The sequence below is a fragment of the Pelmatolapia mariae genome, linkage group LG10_11 (assembly GCF_036321145.2).
Source record: "Pelmatolapia mariae isolate MD_Pm_ZW linkage group LG10_11, Pm_UMD_F_2, whole genome shotgun sequence".
NCBI classification, from domain to species: domain Eukaryota; kingdom Metazoa; phylum Chordata; class Actinopteri; order Cichliformes; family Cichlidae; genus Pelmatolapia; species Pelmatolapia mariae.
The window spans coordinates 64,091,782-64,111,260 of NC_086236.1; the positions used below are offsets into that span (position 1 = coordinate 64,091,782).

General features: G+C 38.5%; 1 protein-coding gene across 1 annotated transcript in view; it reads right to left on the bottom strand.

The window, feature by feature from the left end:
• The window catches only part of LOC134636746 (mannosyl-oligosaccharide 1,2-alpha-mannosidase IA), a 183,868-nt gene that overhangs the window by 91,340 nt on the left and 73,049 nt on the right, over positions 1 to 19,479 (bottom strand). The window contains exon 2 of the mRNA XM_063486872.1: positions 14,260 to 14,356. Within this exon, the coding sequence (XP_063342942.1) occupies positions 14,260 to 14,356 (97 nt within the window). The remainder of the gene's footprint in view (positions 1 to 14,259; positions 14,357 to 19,479) is intronic.

Sequence of the window (19,479 nt, forward strand, 5' to 3'; positions counted from 1 at the left end):
TGCTGCAGGAATGAATTATTTTATACAATTGCAGTTATGCATTGTGGCACAAGCTTCCTCCTTCCCTTCACTCACCACAAACAGAGTCCCACCTGCCAGCGATTGGATGGATAACTGTCAATAAAATGGGAGGAAAGTGTTTTCTGTGCAGGCAGGATTAAATATGTGCATATGTGCATGAGCTTTAGACACTACAAGCTGCAGCAGCTGAGGTGCTGATTTGCACGCAGCTAGACCTAATGTCAAAGTATGTCTTTTCATGCAAAGACCCAAAACAGCAACACTAGATAAACACAGAAACAGTATATCCTTAAACTTAAACATAACTGTGTTTCCACAGAAAACAAAAGGCAATATTTGAGGAGTTCCTGGAGAGTGATAAGACAACCTGAAGGAAAAAACTAAATGTTCCTTTGTACCCAAAAAAAAAAAAAAAAAAAAAAAAAAAAAAAAAAAAGACTGTCACTGAGAACCTGAAAATCTGATGATTTAAAAGAGACAGTGGTTGATATTGTGGTTGGAGAACACACAAGCTGTGATGAAGAAATGCTTAAAAGAGGTACTGTATATTAATAGACTCCAAAATAAGTGAATGAACTAAAATCTGCTCCCTAATACTGACATAAGCTTAAAAGCTTGGCATGAAAGACTTGTGATTAAAACTGCCAAACACTGATTACTACCCAGCAGCAACATGTCTCAAGTTGCAGACATGTCATCAGTGACTCCGGATCTACGTCATCAAAGAGTGAGATTACATAAAGACAGAGTTGGGATTTTTTATAAGGATCCTGATGGTAAACACCGAGAAATAACAACAAAGGTTTTGGAGTTTTATCTGGATCCACGAAATTTTACCCTCACTGTATTCATCAGACCGCGACTGAATTGTTACAGTAGCACCGAGTACAATCCTTTATAATCCCCCTGCTTCGTCATACATTTTGCAAACACTTTTTCATCATCTTGGCTATAATCCCTCCGCAAAGGCTTGATGATGTGCTCATGCCCATTGAGGGGGACTCATTCTAATCCGAGTTGGGAAAAGCAGAAATTTAGTGGCGATGATAATAAAAGATGGCTTCCCTTTCATCTTGATAGCTTGAGTTCTGCTTTATAATGCTGTAGAGCAGCTTTCTTTGTCAAGGCAATTCCCCCAAAACAAACATTCTGTGAATTTAATGGCACAGAAAAGTCCCACAGCAGATTATCAGAAATGACACAATTAAAGGTCATGACGTTGTATTTTTAATGTGTTGTTCTTCTGCACTTTTTGGTTTTAATTTCTTCTTGCTTTGCGTTTTGTGATAGCCAGCTATCCTTATGTACCCCCTGATGACATCAACACACCCATGCTTTTATAACCCTGTCACTTTCCCTTGGACTGAGGGAGGCACTGAGCTCACTTTGGGCGTGCTGTGATCTCTGTGCAGTTGCCACCGTTTCACTGCCAAGTGATGCAAAGCTAGCCAGGATCGTCATTACATGCAGTGGGACGAAACCTGCTCTGACAGCAGGCTTGCCCCCAAAGTGCACTATCAGAAGCTTGCTGTCTAGTATCTTATGAGCCTGCACCTTAAATGCTCCAGCATTAACCCGCAGTTGGGGGAAAATATTTCCATCATCCTTCTGATCTCATGGTTTCACTGGATTCATGGAGCGAACAGCTCTTATAACCTTACAATCTTAACTAGTGTTCAAAGACATTTTTTTTAGCAGTAAAACAAATGTAACAATTATCCACAACTAAATCATCCACAACTTTGGCATTCTGGTCATTGACCAGTTTCTCCATGTTTCCCACAGTGTGGTTCAATCCATAAAAGTTGACCCTCAAGTTGTTAGTGTTATGTTAATAAAGCATTTCGTTAAATCTTGTGAAAATGGAAAAACTTTCCAAGTATAATAATTCATCATCTACAGATTGTAAAGGTACTGGCGTGCCATTAAAGTGACACCACGTCTCCTGCTGTTGGCTCTCAGCAAACTGAAAATGGTGAAAAATGTCCACTCAGAGAAGCAGTTTATCATGAACATTTCAAAATTCTTCAAAAACAGAAAACTATGTTTTACAGCTGTAGCATCACTAAGCTGTGCAATTCCTTAGATGTAACAAAGTGAATACAATTAAAGTTTCTGACTCAGTGTAAATATAAAACCTGTGGAGAAGAGCCTTTAGTAAAATGAAATGCAATACATATTATTTAAGACTATGACTGAAACACTGTGCAGACTTAAACACAACTCTTTCTGACTACTGTATACAGCACAGTGGATTTTCAACAGCAAACATTTGCACCACTAAGTAAAAAGCAGTATTTAAATATTGCTCCTAAACGTAACACAGCCTGAACTAGACCAATATCATTGGCTGAGACTGCTCACATAAAAAGAAACTGCAAATAGCTACAACTGCAATAAGAGAGAAAATATTGTTTTATTTTATTACATCTTAATTCACACATTTGTCCTACAAATACTTACATTGACAAATGTTTAAAATAAACTACAACTTTAACAATACCCCAAAAATCCATATAGATTGGGTTGTACGCATATCTCAGTGACAGTATGTAAAGTAAAGTAATTCCCAAAGCCCTACTGCTGCTGCTACTGCTCTATATCCTCCAATTATCATGATATACGATGTGGCCAGCCAGCAGTTCCACTTTAGGCCCTATTGGTCCCAGAACAAATAGGCAATATTGAATGGAGGGTTGGGATGTGCTCTCAGGATGGGGTGAGGGACCAGATCCTGATTTGTCACCTAGTGCTGGTCGCTATGGAGACAGATGATTTCAACCCCATCGTGATGGAGCCTGTGGGATATAGAAATTGATGGGGAAGAAAAGGAAAGTGGGTGGATGGTTGCACCCCTTCTTTCTGTGTGTAACTTGCATGTGACAGGTGGTGATGGGCACTATTTGCGTAGCCCTTCATTTAACCTTAATGGAAAGGGAAGCTGCCACTCCCTCCTTTGCTCTCCCTAACCTTTACAGTGCCCCCCTTTAAAACCAGGTGCAAGGTCTACAGAGAGGTAATTGCTAAGGAGGGGAAAAAGCTGTCTGCTTAATATGTAGGCTGAGGAAACAGCAGGCAGTTGTCAAGGGAAGTGCTTCCTGAATAAAGCTGACTGCTTTTAATAAATGTTCCATAGATGAAAAAACAGGAGGAGCTTTCAAGTGACACAGGTGCAAAGGCCTTGCTCGATCAATAACAGTAAAATCCAAGTATTAGTATGCATGTATGTCAGTACATACAAGTCCCTTTTAAGCAGCACTGTCTTTGGAAAAGTGATGCCACAGCGGATATGTTTAGCTCAAGTTTGTTTGCTGTAGGTTATGATGATGTAAGACAGTGAAAATTGGTGAAAATCCAACATCACTTTGGGGGGATCCGGGATGCCTGAGAACTGCCAAGTGCTTTATAAAAAATGTATTTCACCTTTCAATAGCACCTCCAACCAGACCAACTAAATAATAAATATCCAGCGCTTCATTATTTGGGCCATTGATCCAGAGTAAATCAGGTTTTCAAACCCTCTCCTCCCTCTGGTCTCTATCATGTAAGAGTACCTGGTAATGCTTTACATTATCTAAAAAGCCCTCAGGGTTTCCTAATAAACGCTACTGGTTTTAAATTGTCCCTAGGCGTGCCATAAGACAAAAGGTGAATGGTTCAGCCTGTTTTGCTAGAAGCAGCTCATTTTGCATGCCAGGAGAACTGTGAGCAAAAACCGATGACCTTATGCTCTTTAATTGCACCTCTTGGGATGAGAATGGAAAGGAAAAGAGGTGATGGGACAAAATGAAAAAAAAGGCAGGATTAAATAATCATAAGATGAAGGCAGAAAAATAGAAAACTATTTCTCCATGCATAAAAAGGGGTCTTTATGCTTTCATTTGTTGTAGAGAAGCAGAGAACTAGAACGCAATTGTGAATAGCAGCATGTGGCCAATCCCCTTAACAGCCATAGGACATCTATTGTTGATGAAAAATCTCTGGAGTGAGGGAGGGGCAGCTGTGACACCTAATGTAATGTTCTCTCTTTTTCAGCACAATCACAAGCCTTGTCCCCAGCATCTGTTAGACTACGCTTTTGGCTTGGCATTTAATGTGCCTTAGCTAGTGACCCAAATATGCAGGCACGGGGGTAATGACGTCGTTCACAGAGGGATGAACATCTCTTTAATCCACCACTTAGCCTGTTGGATTGGTTGGCTCCTCACTTTGAAGCAAATGGAGAAAGTGATAGTAGTACATGAGACATCTAATAAGAATGGTAAATTACCCTTGTCAAACTTAGCAAAAGAGGGAATCTAAAGAGGATATAGTGGATGTGACATATGAAATGGTAGACACTGACTTCTGATTGTGTTTAAATGGTCATAGTTTGGTAGTGCATATAACTAAACTCTTGATGGATAGGCTAGCTAAAAGTGGGTATCACACTTTAGCTCGCTTGTACACTAATATAAGCCCACAGCAGTTAGGCACTTAGCTAAATGCTAATAAACAAAAATGGAATCTATTAGCACCTTAATAGTATCTATATTTCTCAATATTTATTTTTTCCTTGTTTCTGTAAATTAGTAAATTTTAGGCGTGCTTGTAGTCGCTGTGTCTGCACATGCTAGGCTAATCGAGCACTAAGCTAGCTAACACAGATAATGCTTATCCAAATTTTGAGGGGGAAAAAGTGAATAAAACCATTTCCCGAGTTTTCAACCCACTTATTTATCTATGATAATAAAATTCCCAGCTTTTCTACCATTTACGGCTTGAGTTAATCAGTCAACATCAGTTAGAAAATGACATAAAATGACCAAACAACCGGTGATATATAAGCAGAATTTAAAAGCAATCTTGGTCAATGTTTCAACTAAGAAAGGGTCGTAAGCTGCACGTGAGGAGTGTAAAGAATTTTTGTACCAATTTAAATGCATCATACCCTATTATGGATGAAAGTACTGGGCCACCAACACTTTATACCTAAAAGAACTGCTTGGCCATGGAAACCCTTGCCATGAAGCTCCCCGCACCCAGTTTTTGTACTGATGTTAAAGCCAGACACGTTTTTGGAACTCTCCAGTTATTGAGTTAGCACAGTGTTGCTGACTTTTATGCAATACATATATTAGCATTCATTGACTTGACTATGTAACTTTTTGTGGTCTGCCACTTCATGGCTGATTTTCTTGTGTTCACTAAAATACTACAATTTGAGCTAATACCACTTACAGTTGATGGAATGTTGACTTGTTACAACTGCTGCATATTAATACACTCCAATTCATTAAAAACACCTGAACTGAAAGGTTAAGAGTTATGGTCCAATACTTTTGTCCCTGTCATTCACCCAAAACTATACTTTATAATAAGCTAGCATCTGCTTGCCATATACTTGTTGTAGCCCAAGGGAACAGAATATAAGTCTAAGGTTTCAAGGACACTAGACAAGTAGGCAGAGTTGACATGGGCTTTCTGGCTTTTCCCCAGAATGGTAACAAAGGAAAAGAAGAAAATGCATTTTGGAGTCTTTCCAAGAAGCAGAGATCCTCTCAGCAATCAAGTCATCCTAAATTAGCTTTCTTTTCAGATCAAAGAAAACAGCCTTTATTGTAGGGCTCTGGTGATAAAAGATTAATACCATAAACAAGCTGTCCACTCGGATTTGCTTCTAGCTGTGTGGCTGTGAATAAGCACATGAGAAAATCTCAAACATCTTATGGTGATTCACCCAGAATGCCAAAATCTTTGTGTTTACTCAAAAGAAAAGAAGAAAAAAAGCTAATCTACGTACATTATCTCAATAGTATCATAACGATTGCAGATAGACTTTTTAAGAAAAGGTGAAGCATTTTATTTGGCTTTCTTTAGCTTTGTCTGGTAAGCTGGGAGTAGTCGTTTTAGGATCAGTATTTTCCTTTGCAAATCTTTAAGTGTGTACTTATATGCCATATATACCTTTTCTGTATATTATACACTACTTCTTCAGAATGATGCTCTGTTTGTGTTTAACAATGCCTTCTGAATTCAAGGCTGAGACGTCCATTCAGTCTTGCACTGAGATAAGCTGGAAATAGAGCAATCACTGCTGATTGTTTTAGCTAATGCCCTCCACCATACAAGTAGGGCACGAGAGCTCTGGGAATCAAATATTGAAAATAATTCATTGCACTGAGAGCTTTAGCCTGCAAGTCTTGCAGTTAGCAAGTGTCCCAAAATGACTTTGCATCACTTTCCCACACTCTCTTAAATCAGTTCATATCTAAATATGGGAGTTAAGGCTTTCCCGATAGCCTGAAGTATGAAAAATCTCATATCATAATGTCTTCCTTTGCCCTGAGCTATCACACTGTTTCTCTAAACAAAAATTTTCCACTCTCTATGATGCCTCCTTGCTCACCATGTCAATACGAACTGATCAATAAAAGTAAAAGCTCACCTCAGCTGATCTCACAGAGGCATGAAACCAGAAGATGAATTAAACAAAGGACATAAATGAGCACTTTAAAACCGAAACCAAAGCAATTAAGAGGTACAGTAGTTCTGTCAAATCATCCTCCAGATTTACACTTACCATGTTCAACTTTCATTCTTCAAGCTGCTATAACTATACAAATGTTGAACATTTAGCTAAAGAGCAGACATTTCATTTGGCCAAAAAACAAAGGAAGAGTAGAGGTACTGGACTTGAAGAGGTCAAATATGAAAGACAAAAAGAAATCAATTATAATAAATGTGTTCTGCAACTGCTGGATGTGTAAAATAAACCAGTATACCAAATAACCTTGAAGGTGATTATATGTAAATGTTGTCTTCCATTAGAAAGCTATTGTAAATTTTTAGACTTGCAATATAAAACCCACTGTGGTGGATATTTTGTAGCGAAAGCTCAAGCTCCTTTCAGGGGCATCTATCTCCAGTGATTAGACAAAACCATTTCAGATTTCATGCCGGTAAGCACCCCATGCTTTAAGATTTATTATTGCTGAAAGTAAACAGCGGCAGCAGGCGAGACATCTTGCATATCATCCAATTGACCTTCAATGATTTATGTCAGCCACGGTGAAAGCTGCTGATAATATCAGCACCAAAACTTGAAGTCGACTGGTAAAAGTTATTAACATGTAAATATAACAAGTGCTGAACTACACAAACTCCATCTGGGTCACAGTCATCTCCACCTTTAAGCTCAAATTTATCAATGAAATGCATTAAATGGAAAACAAAGCCCTTCAATTTAACCACCTCCCCATTTCATCTGCTTCAAAAGAGTTTCAACTTTTCCAACAAAGTGCATGCTTTTGCATGCCATTAATACATAAATCCAAGCTTCAATTAGCACTACAATTTTACTTTCTAAATTAAAAACACTGAACATGCTTTACATTATGCAGTAGTTCTCCTCAGGCACTGAGAATAGGGTGACAGATATTCCTCTGTGCTACTGCGTGAATCTCATTTTACAAAAACAAATGATTTCTTAAGCTGGAGACAAAACAAATGTTGCTGTCAGATGCACTAAAGTAAAAGGTGACCTTGATCTTCACCTCTTCGCAATGCTTGAGGAGATTTAATATTAACCTGACATGAAACAGTCTCATAAAATCAAATCAGATAGGGACAGGACAGCGCTACCAACTGCTTTTTAGCCAATTAGCAAATTACATCTGTGATGATTTTCTTGTCCAGTTTTATTATGTCACACAAATTTTCAAGATATTATAATGCAATGCTCGTTAATCAAAATTTAACCTCCGTGAATGCGTATATGCTAACTTTATTATAAATGACTACACGTTGGCTGAGTGGGAACTCCCACACAATCTCACATCAAGGCATGATAGTTCAAAGTACGTTAAAAAAAATTAGCTTTCTAATTGCCCAAGGCAAAAGAAATTTTAATAAGCTCTGAAGAAATAAAGTAATTTAAATGACAAAAGTAAAAGGAGGAAAAGAAGTATCAGAACTTGGTTTCAGAGAAAAGAATTAAGAGAGACGCTTTCAGCCTTGAGGGTCATGACAAAGGGAAGAGGGATTATAGCAAAAATAAAAAGGAACGTAGGGTTGAAAGAAAGAATTAAAGGAAGATTATAGTAAAAGTGAAAGTGTGACAGAAGGTTTGAAGTAAAATGTCTCTCTGCCTCTCTGTGGTTTGGGCCGGGCTGTACGTCGAGCAGCAGGGATGTTCTGGTTACTTTCAGCATATTGACAAGCCTCAGACGCCGTTGCTAACCGTACTGTAGATCCAATCTCGTAGCATTTCTGTTTGCTCTGGGGATTAAATTAAAGAACACAGCATCCAATTTCATACCTGGCTTCTTGCACCACCCCTCACAATGTGACATTTACTCACTAGCATGATGCCCTTTCTCCCTTCCTCTCCCTTTGACAACCTCCCACTCTCTATTCATAGATAATGCACTGTGCAACACACGAGGATGGCTGAAAGCAGGAAAACGATGACAGTTTTCAACAGACTGAAAAAACATTTTCTTACAGGATTAACCATATTCTGTTGAACAAAGTCTTTCTCTTCCCTTCATACTTGGAGACTTGACTATTCCTCAGCGGTGCTGCCAGAGATAAATAGCTTTTTCTACGCTACCTTTGTTGTTTGGATATCAGTCGGATCGGCATTAAGGTTCTTAGTGGATAGCTGTGCTGTATGAATAAAGACAGCAATTACTTGGAGAAGCTGAGTGTTGTACTCTTCAATATTTTAAACATATCACAGAAACAGCAAAACACTGACATTAAAATTAATAATTTGCCATGTAATTAATAAATAAATCATTGTACAATATTGTACTGATGGTGCTGATTTATGATATCGTTCATGAATGCAAAAGCTTTGCTATATATTTTGCTACAATGTTAGTTAACATGTCAAAGTTAAGGCCACAGTCAAAGGTGCAGAGACCGATGAGTGACCCCCTAGAAACTAGTTACTAGGGAAAAAAAGAAAAAAAAAAAAACCAGTTTGATGGATGGATGAACCTCATATCCACAGTAAAGAAACATGTTTCCATATAAAATTTAATTTGTTTATATATACACTTTGAGTCAATGACATTATACAACATATTAGGTGACTGCTATACTTGTCAATGTCAGTGTGTAACCATGGCTTAATTCAATACAATTACACAAAAACAGTACGATCCATCATCAACCGATTCTTCAGTTCAAACCTAATTATTTCCTAAATTAATTAAATGTTGATGTGTCACAGTGTGCCAAATCCCAGTGAAAATTAGCAAACCCCTTTGCACCTTCCTGCATATTTCACAGCTTTTCACCTCCATGTGTGGACTTATTTGGTCCACAGGGCTGAATCACTTTGCATATGTCTCACAGGAATCCTTCAGCACTGAGCACCGCACTGCTTCTAACTTGTAAATGGTGCTGACTTATAGATCGTATTTACATCATCACTGCAATAGGAGCATGAACAATAAACATGTCACACAAGATTGCATGATATACAACGAATAAGCGAAGGGATTTTAATTACACGCACCATGTATTCACGCTCAGCATGCAAAAAGTTTGACCTTGTTCAATAAAAGCATGCTTGAAATAATTCGTTTCACTTCTTTATTCAATAGCCATTGTTATTCAGTGTTTGGGGTCTATGTTAGCAGTGTATTTATTATAGCTAAAAGACACATGAACTGCACAGCTAATATGCATAGTTCAGTATTTGTTTAATTATTGCATCATGTTGTTTGCATATTGCAAATTCTCGCCGTATCAGGCCCCACCGCCAGATTCCAGTATATTTGTTTTCTTATACAACTGATGGTTTCATGGCGTGAATACAACATAAAGCAGGATGAAAACAATCTCAAAATCTTATCTCAGGTTATACAGTCTAGCAAACTGTCACCTCGCTGTCAACCTTCTGTATAGCAGCAATCTCCTTTACATGGAATGCCTTTTTTCTGACTGCCTACATCACAAAGTAAATGAAAAGAATGCAACACGCAGCTGTGACATACAGCTATTCTTCTGTAAGGGTGTCCTGGCCAAGAGATCGAGCATTAACCCAGCACAGCCCCTGGAGAAAAATGAAAATGAAAAGAGCACGCATACTTCGCAACACTTAGCCATAACTGCAATGAATCCAACTAGCGCTATGCTTGTGCTATCATCACAAACTGACACCAAGCTATAATTTATAACCTGCATCTCAGCTAGCTAGGAGTGCCGTTAACCTTTAGCGTCAGGTATAAATCCAGCTCCCGGGGATGAATCCATATAAAATACAAGCTGTTTGTGCTGAATCTGTAAATGTGATGAAGTGATTGTTTGTGAATATGCTACCAATAACAATTTAATAAGCTGATATCAAGGCTCACTGCTTTGAGTCTGTTTGGAGTCTCATATCTCCCAGCAGTCAGACATTGCTTAATGCAGCTTTAACACGAACAAATCATGGCAAGTCTATCATCATCTCTATCATCTCTCAAGTTTTAATATTGACAACAGTACAGTCCATTAGCTTTCAGTGTCCTTGGCTGATATTCCTTCCTAATGATCCCTTACATCACAAGTAGAGTAAGTGGATGAAGCCTTGATAACTCATCTTGAAACACAACTTGTAGTAAAAACTAACAGATCTCTGCTCCCTGCAGCATATTAATCAACAAAATCGACCAACAAAATAGGCTTTCTGCAGCAAAATATCAGCCTAATTACATTGAGAAAAGTCAATCAGCTACATTTATTACATTAAAACAGTAGAGAGTGGGGAAAAACAGTTTGGATTTATTGTATTTGGAGCGCTTATTATTTAATTTGTTCTTCTGTTTTTCACTGAATGATGCTGGCAGTTCATTGTGCTTGTGAAAATACTGGATAACACACAGTACCAACACAAAAAAGCACAGATGGAAATAAAGATCGATTTACAATCAGTTCATCAGATAACACAGACATAACGCTGCACTCCTCTTTCTCATTGAGCTCACCCTCATGAACAACCTTACGATGTAACTGCAGCCCAGCCCATGCAGCAGTATATTAAATACTAACCTCGTATTGTGGATGGATTTTCTCAGTTGTTCTCCTGACTGAAGTTTGGTCCATTTACAGCATCCTGCCATGCGATTACATTTGTCCCTAACCATCGGGAACCATCGCGTTAACGTTTATCGAGTGGAAAAAAGTTAGCGTTCATCCTCCAGCTTCACTGTGTTTATGTTATGCTAAGATAGTTGTGTCGCTAGCGATGACGTAGCACATCATTATATACCAGCTAGTCCAACTTCAGTAACCCTACAAACTGCTGTTTACTTTTCTGTCTTCATTTATGTTGGAAGTGATAGCAGAGCTGTACGTTTTAATTTTTGCTGTGGTGGTTAAGCTGCTGGATTTTTGGCTTCACGACCCTCGTTCATGGTTCGTGCACGTCGAAGCAGAGCTGTACGTTTTATTTTTTCAGAAATCCCTCAGTTTTTTTTTTAGACTTCCCGCGTACCCCTAGAGGGAGCCCACGTACCACCAGTGGTACGCCTACCACAGTTTGAGAATGACTGAACTGGCATATGAACAGATTTTTAAAACCTTATTCTTTTATAACTAATAGGTCGAGAACAAAACTTTTCTCCGATGTCTTAGCTTTAACTACAAACCGGTTGAATAAACAAATGATGGCAAAATCTGGGTTTGAATTATTTTTGGTCATTTTCATCTAAGAGTGATCCTGGATTAGTTGCTTTAAAACGTGGCTCAGGGCCTTTGCTTTAAAGTGACTCCTCTTAACCACAACCTCTCTAATACTTGTGAATCCCTACAGAAGTGAAAGAGGGAGACCTCAGGTATGGAAGACAGTACCAGCCCAAGTCTTATTAAGAGCTGATCCACCTTTTATTAAGAGCTTTATTGTGGGATTTCCCTCAGGCACAGAAGTGCGAACTGACTGATATGCTCCACTGCAGAGGACTGCAGGACCCCTCTGGATTTGGCTCCAATTAGAGGCTGTTGGGAGACTGTGACACCCCTGGCAGGTTGCGAGGTTTCCTGTGCTGGGTGAAAACATAGTGTCAAAAGCTCACTGAGGTGCAAATAAGTGTGATGTGTTGTCGTTCTTATGACAGCTGGATTTTTTAAAAATTCATTCCTTATGATTTGTTTTCAGAAGGTGTTCAGGTATAATATATTTTTATATCTGTAGAAATCCAGTTGCTTTTGTCTCATTTGAAATTAGAGTTAAACTACTGCTACCGGCAGCTTCTCAAAAGCAGCCCCATCAAAGCACAAGCAAAAAAAGAAGAACATTCTAAAGACCTCCAAACAAACTAACTGTCTTTTACAAACAGAAATTACAAATACAGATTATTAAGTGAAAAAGCTATAAGCTATAAGAATTGTTCCCCATTACATGGCTTCAATTATTATTCAGTATTGAAAGAGCTGATCAGAAGCCAACGAAGCAAAACGGTGCAAAACAAGCTCTATTTCTAAGCTCGACACAAAATGCAAGATAGATATTTTATTTTAATTTTTATATTAAAATTAAACAATGTGCCTACCGTCTGAAAGTAGGATTCAATATGAGACTAACCACTGCGTGTCTAAGGCACTACTGCTTTTCTCTGAATCAGTTAATGGACAGTTACGTCAAATGTCTAATTATGGAAAGATATATTTTGGTTTTCCATGTCAAAACCAAAGGATTAATAGCGCTTCACTTATTTCTGTGCTTTGAGTTGGATGTCAGTTCTGGTTTAAGTAGAGCTTGAAGGCCAGTCTACTTTGTTTGGTTTTCCTCATTTAACTAGATTATCCATGTTTGCTGCCTTATTATCAAAATCCAAAATTACGAAGGACCTTGTGACTTTATGTTTCTCTTCTTGGCTTATTTAACGTCTGTCATATTTAACATCATGAGGTGCTTGACGACATCCTGAGTACATTTGAGGGCTTGTGAATATTGATGCACTAATACAGCGGTTCCCAACCCCCACTGAGTCGTTTGGTACCGGGCCGCAAGAGTTGAGGCTCGGGTGTGAAATGTATGGTTTTCTGGGTTTTTATCAGTGTTTATCTCTATTTTTTTTTTTTTTTTTTTTTTTACTCGGTTTCCCGGGGTCTTTTCCTGTGTGTCATGAATAAATCTTATTTTTTTTGGTACTGGTACTATTTGTTGTATTTATATGCGACACCTTAAAGGCCGGTCTATGAAAATATTGTCGGACACAAACCAGTCCGTGGTGCAAAAGATGTTGGGGACCACTGCACTAATATATAGAGATGAAACAATTGACAGGCGAGGAACCGGAATCGGATGATTTCCAGCTTTCTCTGCCCTAATCAGTAACCAGCTGATCAGCCTCATGCATGTGCAACGTATACACAGTAGTAGGCCACGTGCTAACATGTAGTTAGCGTGGAAAGTCTTTGTTGTGAGTGAAGACACAAAGTTTGCCAAAACATTTATAACAAAAACTTAAACCAACTTCACCAATATGAGCATGTTTTAATATTAGTTGTTAAAGTGAGAGGAAATTTATGTAACTTAGTTTAGTCTGGGGGAAGTTATATAGTTTAAATTTTTTGGTTTTTTTAATTGCCAAGATAACATGTTGTATTGAAGAAAATTTGATTTTTGTTTGTGTGCGCGGTCAGTTAGTTGTTAGAAAGACATTCAGAACTGGAAAAAAAATGGTATCAGCAAGCAACGGGACAAAAAACATCTACAAATATACTGTGTGAACATCATGATGGGCCGGTATTGGCTTGTTATCAGGATATCAGTGTTATTTATCTGTTGGGTCATATTAATTTTGCTGTGGAAAAAAAAAAGTGTTTTCATGAAGTGTTTTTTCTCCCTAGCACAGCACAAAAACATGGAATTAAAAAGCCAAAAATTAACTTTCAGTCAAAGTGTTATTTTAGGCAGACTACTTGCTCTGAAATTCTAAATCGGTGCTAGCTTGTGAGAGTTTAAGATTGGTGTATCCATTCCAAACTGAGAAACAGTCGGCCCTGGTCTGTTTCTAATAAATACATTTGCAACCTTCTTATCCTCCTTTTTTCCACCCAAACACAAAACTATAGATTTTAAATTAGTTTTTGTGGCTGGTGCTTCTACTGATCACAAAATTGCCTCCCTCCCTAGTTTTAGTCTGTCTTTCACATGAAAGCCTTCCAAGAGAAAGGTCAGTGGGTCTTAAAAATAAATAAATAAATACCAAAAAAAACAGGTGACCTTTCAGGCCTTCTGAGTCTCCAGCAAATACTCACCAAACATGTTGCCAATATGCCCGTTTCTCGTCAAAGGCCGCAGCTCATTCTTGCCCCAGGCATAGCGCTTGTAGTTATCCCAGGCAAACTTCATCATCTGCAAAATAAACAGAGGGCAGACAAACGGGTCAGTCGGCTGACAGCAAAGCATCGCACCTCCAAACCCAGTCATAATTAAATTGGTATAGCGCCAGGCAAACAGAATGATAGATATTGATCAGGTCTGAATTAAGGACACGGATGCAATTATAAACACATAAACCACACTGCTAAACAATACGGTTGACATTTTCACAGCAGCTACTGCTATAAATGACAGACTGACTGGTGTCTGCAGACAAAAGTAAACCTCTTTGAGCAGCACATATTCCTGTTCAGATAGCTGTGATCTGCAAAGAAACTTCCCAAATGCAATAATATAGAACAAAAAGGAGCAAGACAAAAAAGTAGAGGATTACAAGAAATGATTAAAGTGTTCTAATCCACCAGCAGCACACTAATCAAATATATTCATAGATCTTTGTTGTAAATGTCATGTAATGACTATAGCTTTCCAGAAGAGATCAACCTCCAAGAAAACAACTTTAAACTTCTTCAAACTGCTAAAAGTCAGAAGATTATATTAAATGTTGATTTAAATATCAGTTTAAATAACATTTAAGGGGGCACAGTTGTAATACATCCTTGTGCAAGCTGAGCACTCGGCCATAGAAATTTGGCAGCGTAATCTTAACATTGTCCGTATTTGCTTGAGAAAGAATTTGTAAATGCAATGAAATGAAAAATAAAAAGAAATCAGAACTGATTCAGTAAAAATTCTCTTTTAACCTACTTTCTTCTGAAACCTATTAATAATAAAACAAGAGTAAGAATCAAATGTGAATCACGGCATCAATTTTTACATCCTTGACTTTTTACAGAGATCAACAAAGTGATTACAAGTATCCTGAGGGGAATATGAATATATGTAGAAAATGTAAGGTAAATATAGCAAAACTTCATGAGAAATAAGCAAAATATTGACTTAATTGTTACAAGAAGAAAAGAAAAATCAGGGTTCAATGAGTCGTTTTCTGGGGTCGATGAACATCTGCACAAAATGGGATTCCATCCATTGTCCCCACATCTAGCGTAGCTGATAAAACTACTGAGATATTTGTTCATCGGGACAAGATCTAGGATACTGGTTTGGTTAAAATGTGGAACTAAATGCCACCACCATGATTTAGTTCATCTAAACTGAATTGTTGCCAACATCTCGACTCGAGTGGGTAAATCTTGCAACAATGTTGCCGCTTTGTTGCAAGATTTACCCACTTTTCACAGCCTTTTATTTTATGTCTTTCTCTCCTGCAAGAACTCCACTCTCTCCCGCTGAACTGTTCAGTGAGCTAAAGCACCCAGACCGAGCCTGCTGCCAAAGCTTCCAGTGTTTGCTGTTGATTACCAATAGATCTCCAGCTCCCACACAATGTCATTGAGCCCTTCGCTAGAGACATTCTAGCAAAGGCTCTGCAACTCTGAATGCACTCGTATGAATGGGAATCCTACATTTTAGCTCCACAATATAAATGCATCTCCAACCACTGTACTGCTAATAAACATGGATCATTTATAGTTACAGAGGACCTCTCGTTTAAGCGACGTTTCCCTTCGGTTCAGCGGCTATCATAATTGGGCATCAAAGCACCCCAAATAAAAATGTAAAAATGTTTTTTTTTTTTTTATACCATCGTAAAAGAAATGCCACGATGCATGAACGGGTGCTCAGTGCAGAATGCTTGAAAATAAACTAAAAAGTAATTACAGCTCAAACTGCACAAAGTGCTTTCAGCAGTGACAGGTTCATTAAATTCATCTTCTTGTTGCACACAATACAGCAAACACAACCCAAAGCCGTCAGTATCTGCACAGATGTGGGCAGATGTGTCAGGATTTCCAAAATCCCCACCAGATGATGTCATCTCTATTATCAGTATAGTATGCTGTAAGACTTCTCTCTGAAGGTGGTCTCATATGAAGCTTTGGGAAATAAATATGAATCTGATTATTGCTGACAGGGCCTCGAGCTGAAAATCCTCTCACCCTAAAAGCTTATTATAGATACCACAAAGCATACAGAGCCCCGGCTATCCTTCACACTGGAAACAACCGCACTGCTCAAATTAGTCTTAAATTCAGGGTGGTAAGATTTGGTATCAAATGAATTATGAGCCCTATAACTATTCTGGAGCTGCGGTGCGGGTATAATTTGTTGCTTGGCATTTTAATTGCACCACATATTGAATGACTATGCAGTGAAAACCATTCGCAGATCAGCAAAGGGTCATCACTGTTGTTTCTCCTTACTTCAGACCTGGCATTAAATCTGACAAAGCAGCATTTTTTAAACAGCGCCTTTTCCCATTTACACAAATGAATACCGACAATGAAAGCAGCAGCAATCTCTCAGAATGTGGAAAAACAAGCACCCAATATGATTAAGGGAAATAGAAGCAATGAATCTTACGCTGGAAATATGTTCACGAAGGTAATCATTTTCTCCAGTAAATGTTTAAAGAACAAAAATAGCCAGAGCCAGCCTCGCTGCGTCTCGACAGAACGCTCTGCCTCACAGAATGAAAACCAGCAAATGTCTCGAGTTTTATTTGAAACTTACTCCATCTTTTATAATGTCAGCCTGTCTCACTCCTCTGGTGGATTTAAAAGCCAAAGCACAAAAGTAATAGGAAAAAGTGGACAAAATGCAGAATTTGGCAAAATGTTAAACTCCTCGTCCCTCTCCGTTTCTTTTTGAAGGATGTTACAGACGATATGCCACAGCATAAAAAGAAATTTAAATGGCATGATGGAAGTTGGACTTTATAATCATCAAATAAATGTTAAGAAAAGCAAAAGAAGTAAAATGGCAGCATTAATCAGCAACAGATTGACTTCAGAGTATGCTAAAATAGAGGATTTCATTCTTAAACGGTACTATTTAATAGGTAGATGAAAATCAAATGCACTGGTGAATACAAAAACATCAGTGTTAAAATCCTTTCCACTTCAAGTCATTTCAAGTTATGTGTGCATGTAACTGCAGCCAGTACTTGCTATTGAAGCTCACATCTGTGTTGCTGTATTGCTTTGCAGGGGTCACAGCGTGGGAAGACCGAGGTCACACAGCTATACGACTGTTGGTGTACAGACACATCGACACACCATCGCGATGCAATCTGCACTGGTCAATATTTGCTGCAGCAGCAGCCCAGCATGCTACCCCCAAAGCTGCTTATTCAAGAGGGCAAATGGATGAATGATCCATTTCCAGGGGCACACAGAGAAGACACAGACGTGATCTGACAGCGCTCCGACTGTTCTTTGGTTGAACTAATTGGCTCGTTGTTGGGAAAGGCGATCCACGAGCTGGCCAGTGATTAAAACAAACCAGGACCGTAGGTCAAAAGCTGGTCACATGGTGATATATTGCTGATCACATGGCCGAGATGGGTATATGTGATCCAGATCATATCCAAGTATTCATTTCCCTTCCTGCTACATTTTTTTTAAAATGCAATACTGTTTTTTGGCTAAAAAAAAATTAAATCTAGTTAATGTCAGCCCAGAGGACTAAAACCACCTAGACTATAAAAACATAGTGGATATCCAGATGTGGTTTTATAGAGTTGCTCATGAATCTCTCTTACACTACAGGAGTGTACAGTTAAGTCAGTAAAATCCTAGACTGCAGGGACCCCAAACTGATCAGCATGAATCAGAGCAATAGCAAGGATATCTAAAGCCACAAAAATGGGGAATGGAATGAAGCAGGATCTTAAACATTTGCTGTGGCAAGATTAAAAGAAGTGAGTCATTTTAGGGATAAATCCATAAAAAGCTTGACATGAATTTTAATGAAAAAATTACATTTTTAAGGTTGCAAAACGCAAAATACAAAAAATTTGTCATCTCGAGGTGTATATCAGACTCTATTAGTGGTGCAATCCGTATAAACTGAACAGTTATGCATCAGCTTCACACAAAAGATGAATGGCTGGTTATATCATTTAGAACAATTTTGCTGAATGTGTAGATGTGCTTTTTGTACACTCAAAGGACGATACGCTTTGGGGTTCCTGCATCTGTTCAATCCACATCTGCTGCTTATATTAATGTACAAACAGAATGTATCAGGAGGTGCATAATCGCACACTGCCGGTGACTAAGAGGGGGCTGATATGCAAATCTGTGAGTCATGTGTGAGAAGTCATGAAAGAACAAGTGGAAAAGGGACTTCAATGGGTTGTTGTTAGCAAGAGGTTGAGGATCTAAAGCCGACAGCTGGTTGGTCACTTTTTGTGAGTTCAAACCATTTTGTTATATTTGGACATACAATAACTGGCAGCCACAAAAGGGCTTTTACGGGCCATTTTATATCCATCACTGCAGAAAATGAGACTTATCCAGTAAGGTCCATGATTGGAACTTCAAAAGATGATTTAGAGTAAGGAAGCATCTGGCAGAGACAATCTGAGCTGAGGTTCCTCTGAAGGGAAAAAAGAAGAAGAAGAACAAGTAGAAGAAAAAAAGCAACTTCTAAAGCAAAACCACTGCTACAATGAAAGAGACCGTATAACGAGATTGTGCCAGAGGGGTAGGTCTGAATCGGAAGTTTTGATGAAGTGATAAGTCCCCTGAACGGTAGGGCTGAGCACATATTTTAATAATGTGACCCACGGCATTTCACAGCAACTGCAAACACAATTCAATTACTCAGCAAGAGGGGGTTCCCATATGGTTATTCCCAAACAATATAAATCTGCAGTTTTCCCCTCACAACTCGTCATAATTTAGAGTCGATGGCGTCCATCTGCTGCTTCCACTGTTTGGTGTTGCATAAGAACCACAGGATGACATAATGCTCTGTGTTTTCTCTGTTAGGCACTTATGAATATGTTCCACTATGTTATAGTCTTTGGTTTGAAGTAGAGAGGGACTCATTTCTCATTTCATATTTGATTCACTGTTCAAAGTAATCCTTATTTATTTTAAACTGGGTCTTTTGCAACCCCTCAGTTCAACCACTGTCTGAAACAAGATGTTTAAGCTCTTTACTCCTTCATTTTGAGCCAACTTACGTTTCATTGGATGCTCACGGCACACAGATTGGCAAGTGAGCGGGGCTTCTTTGTGCCTGAGACCATGTCATGTCATGAATCAGGATACTTTATTAATCCC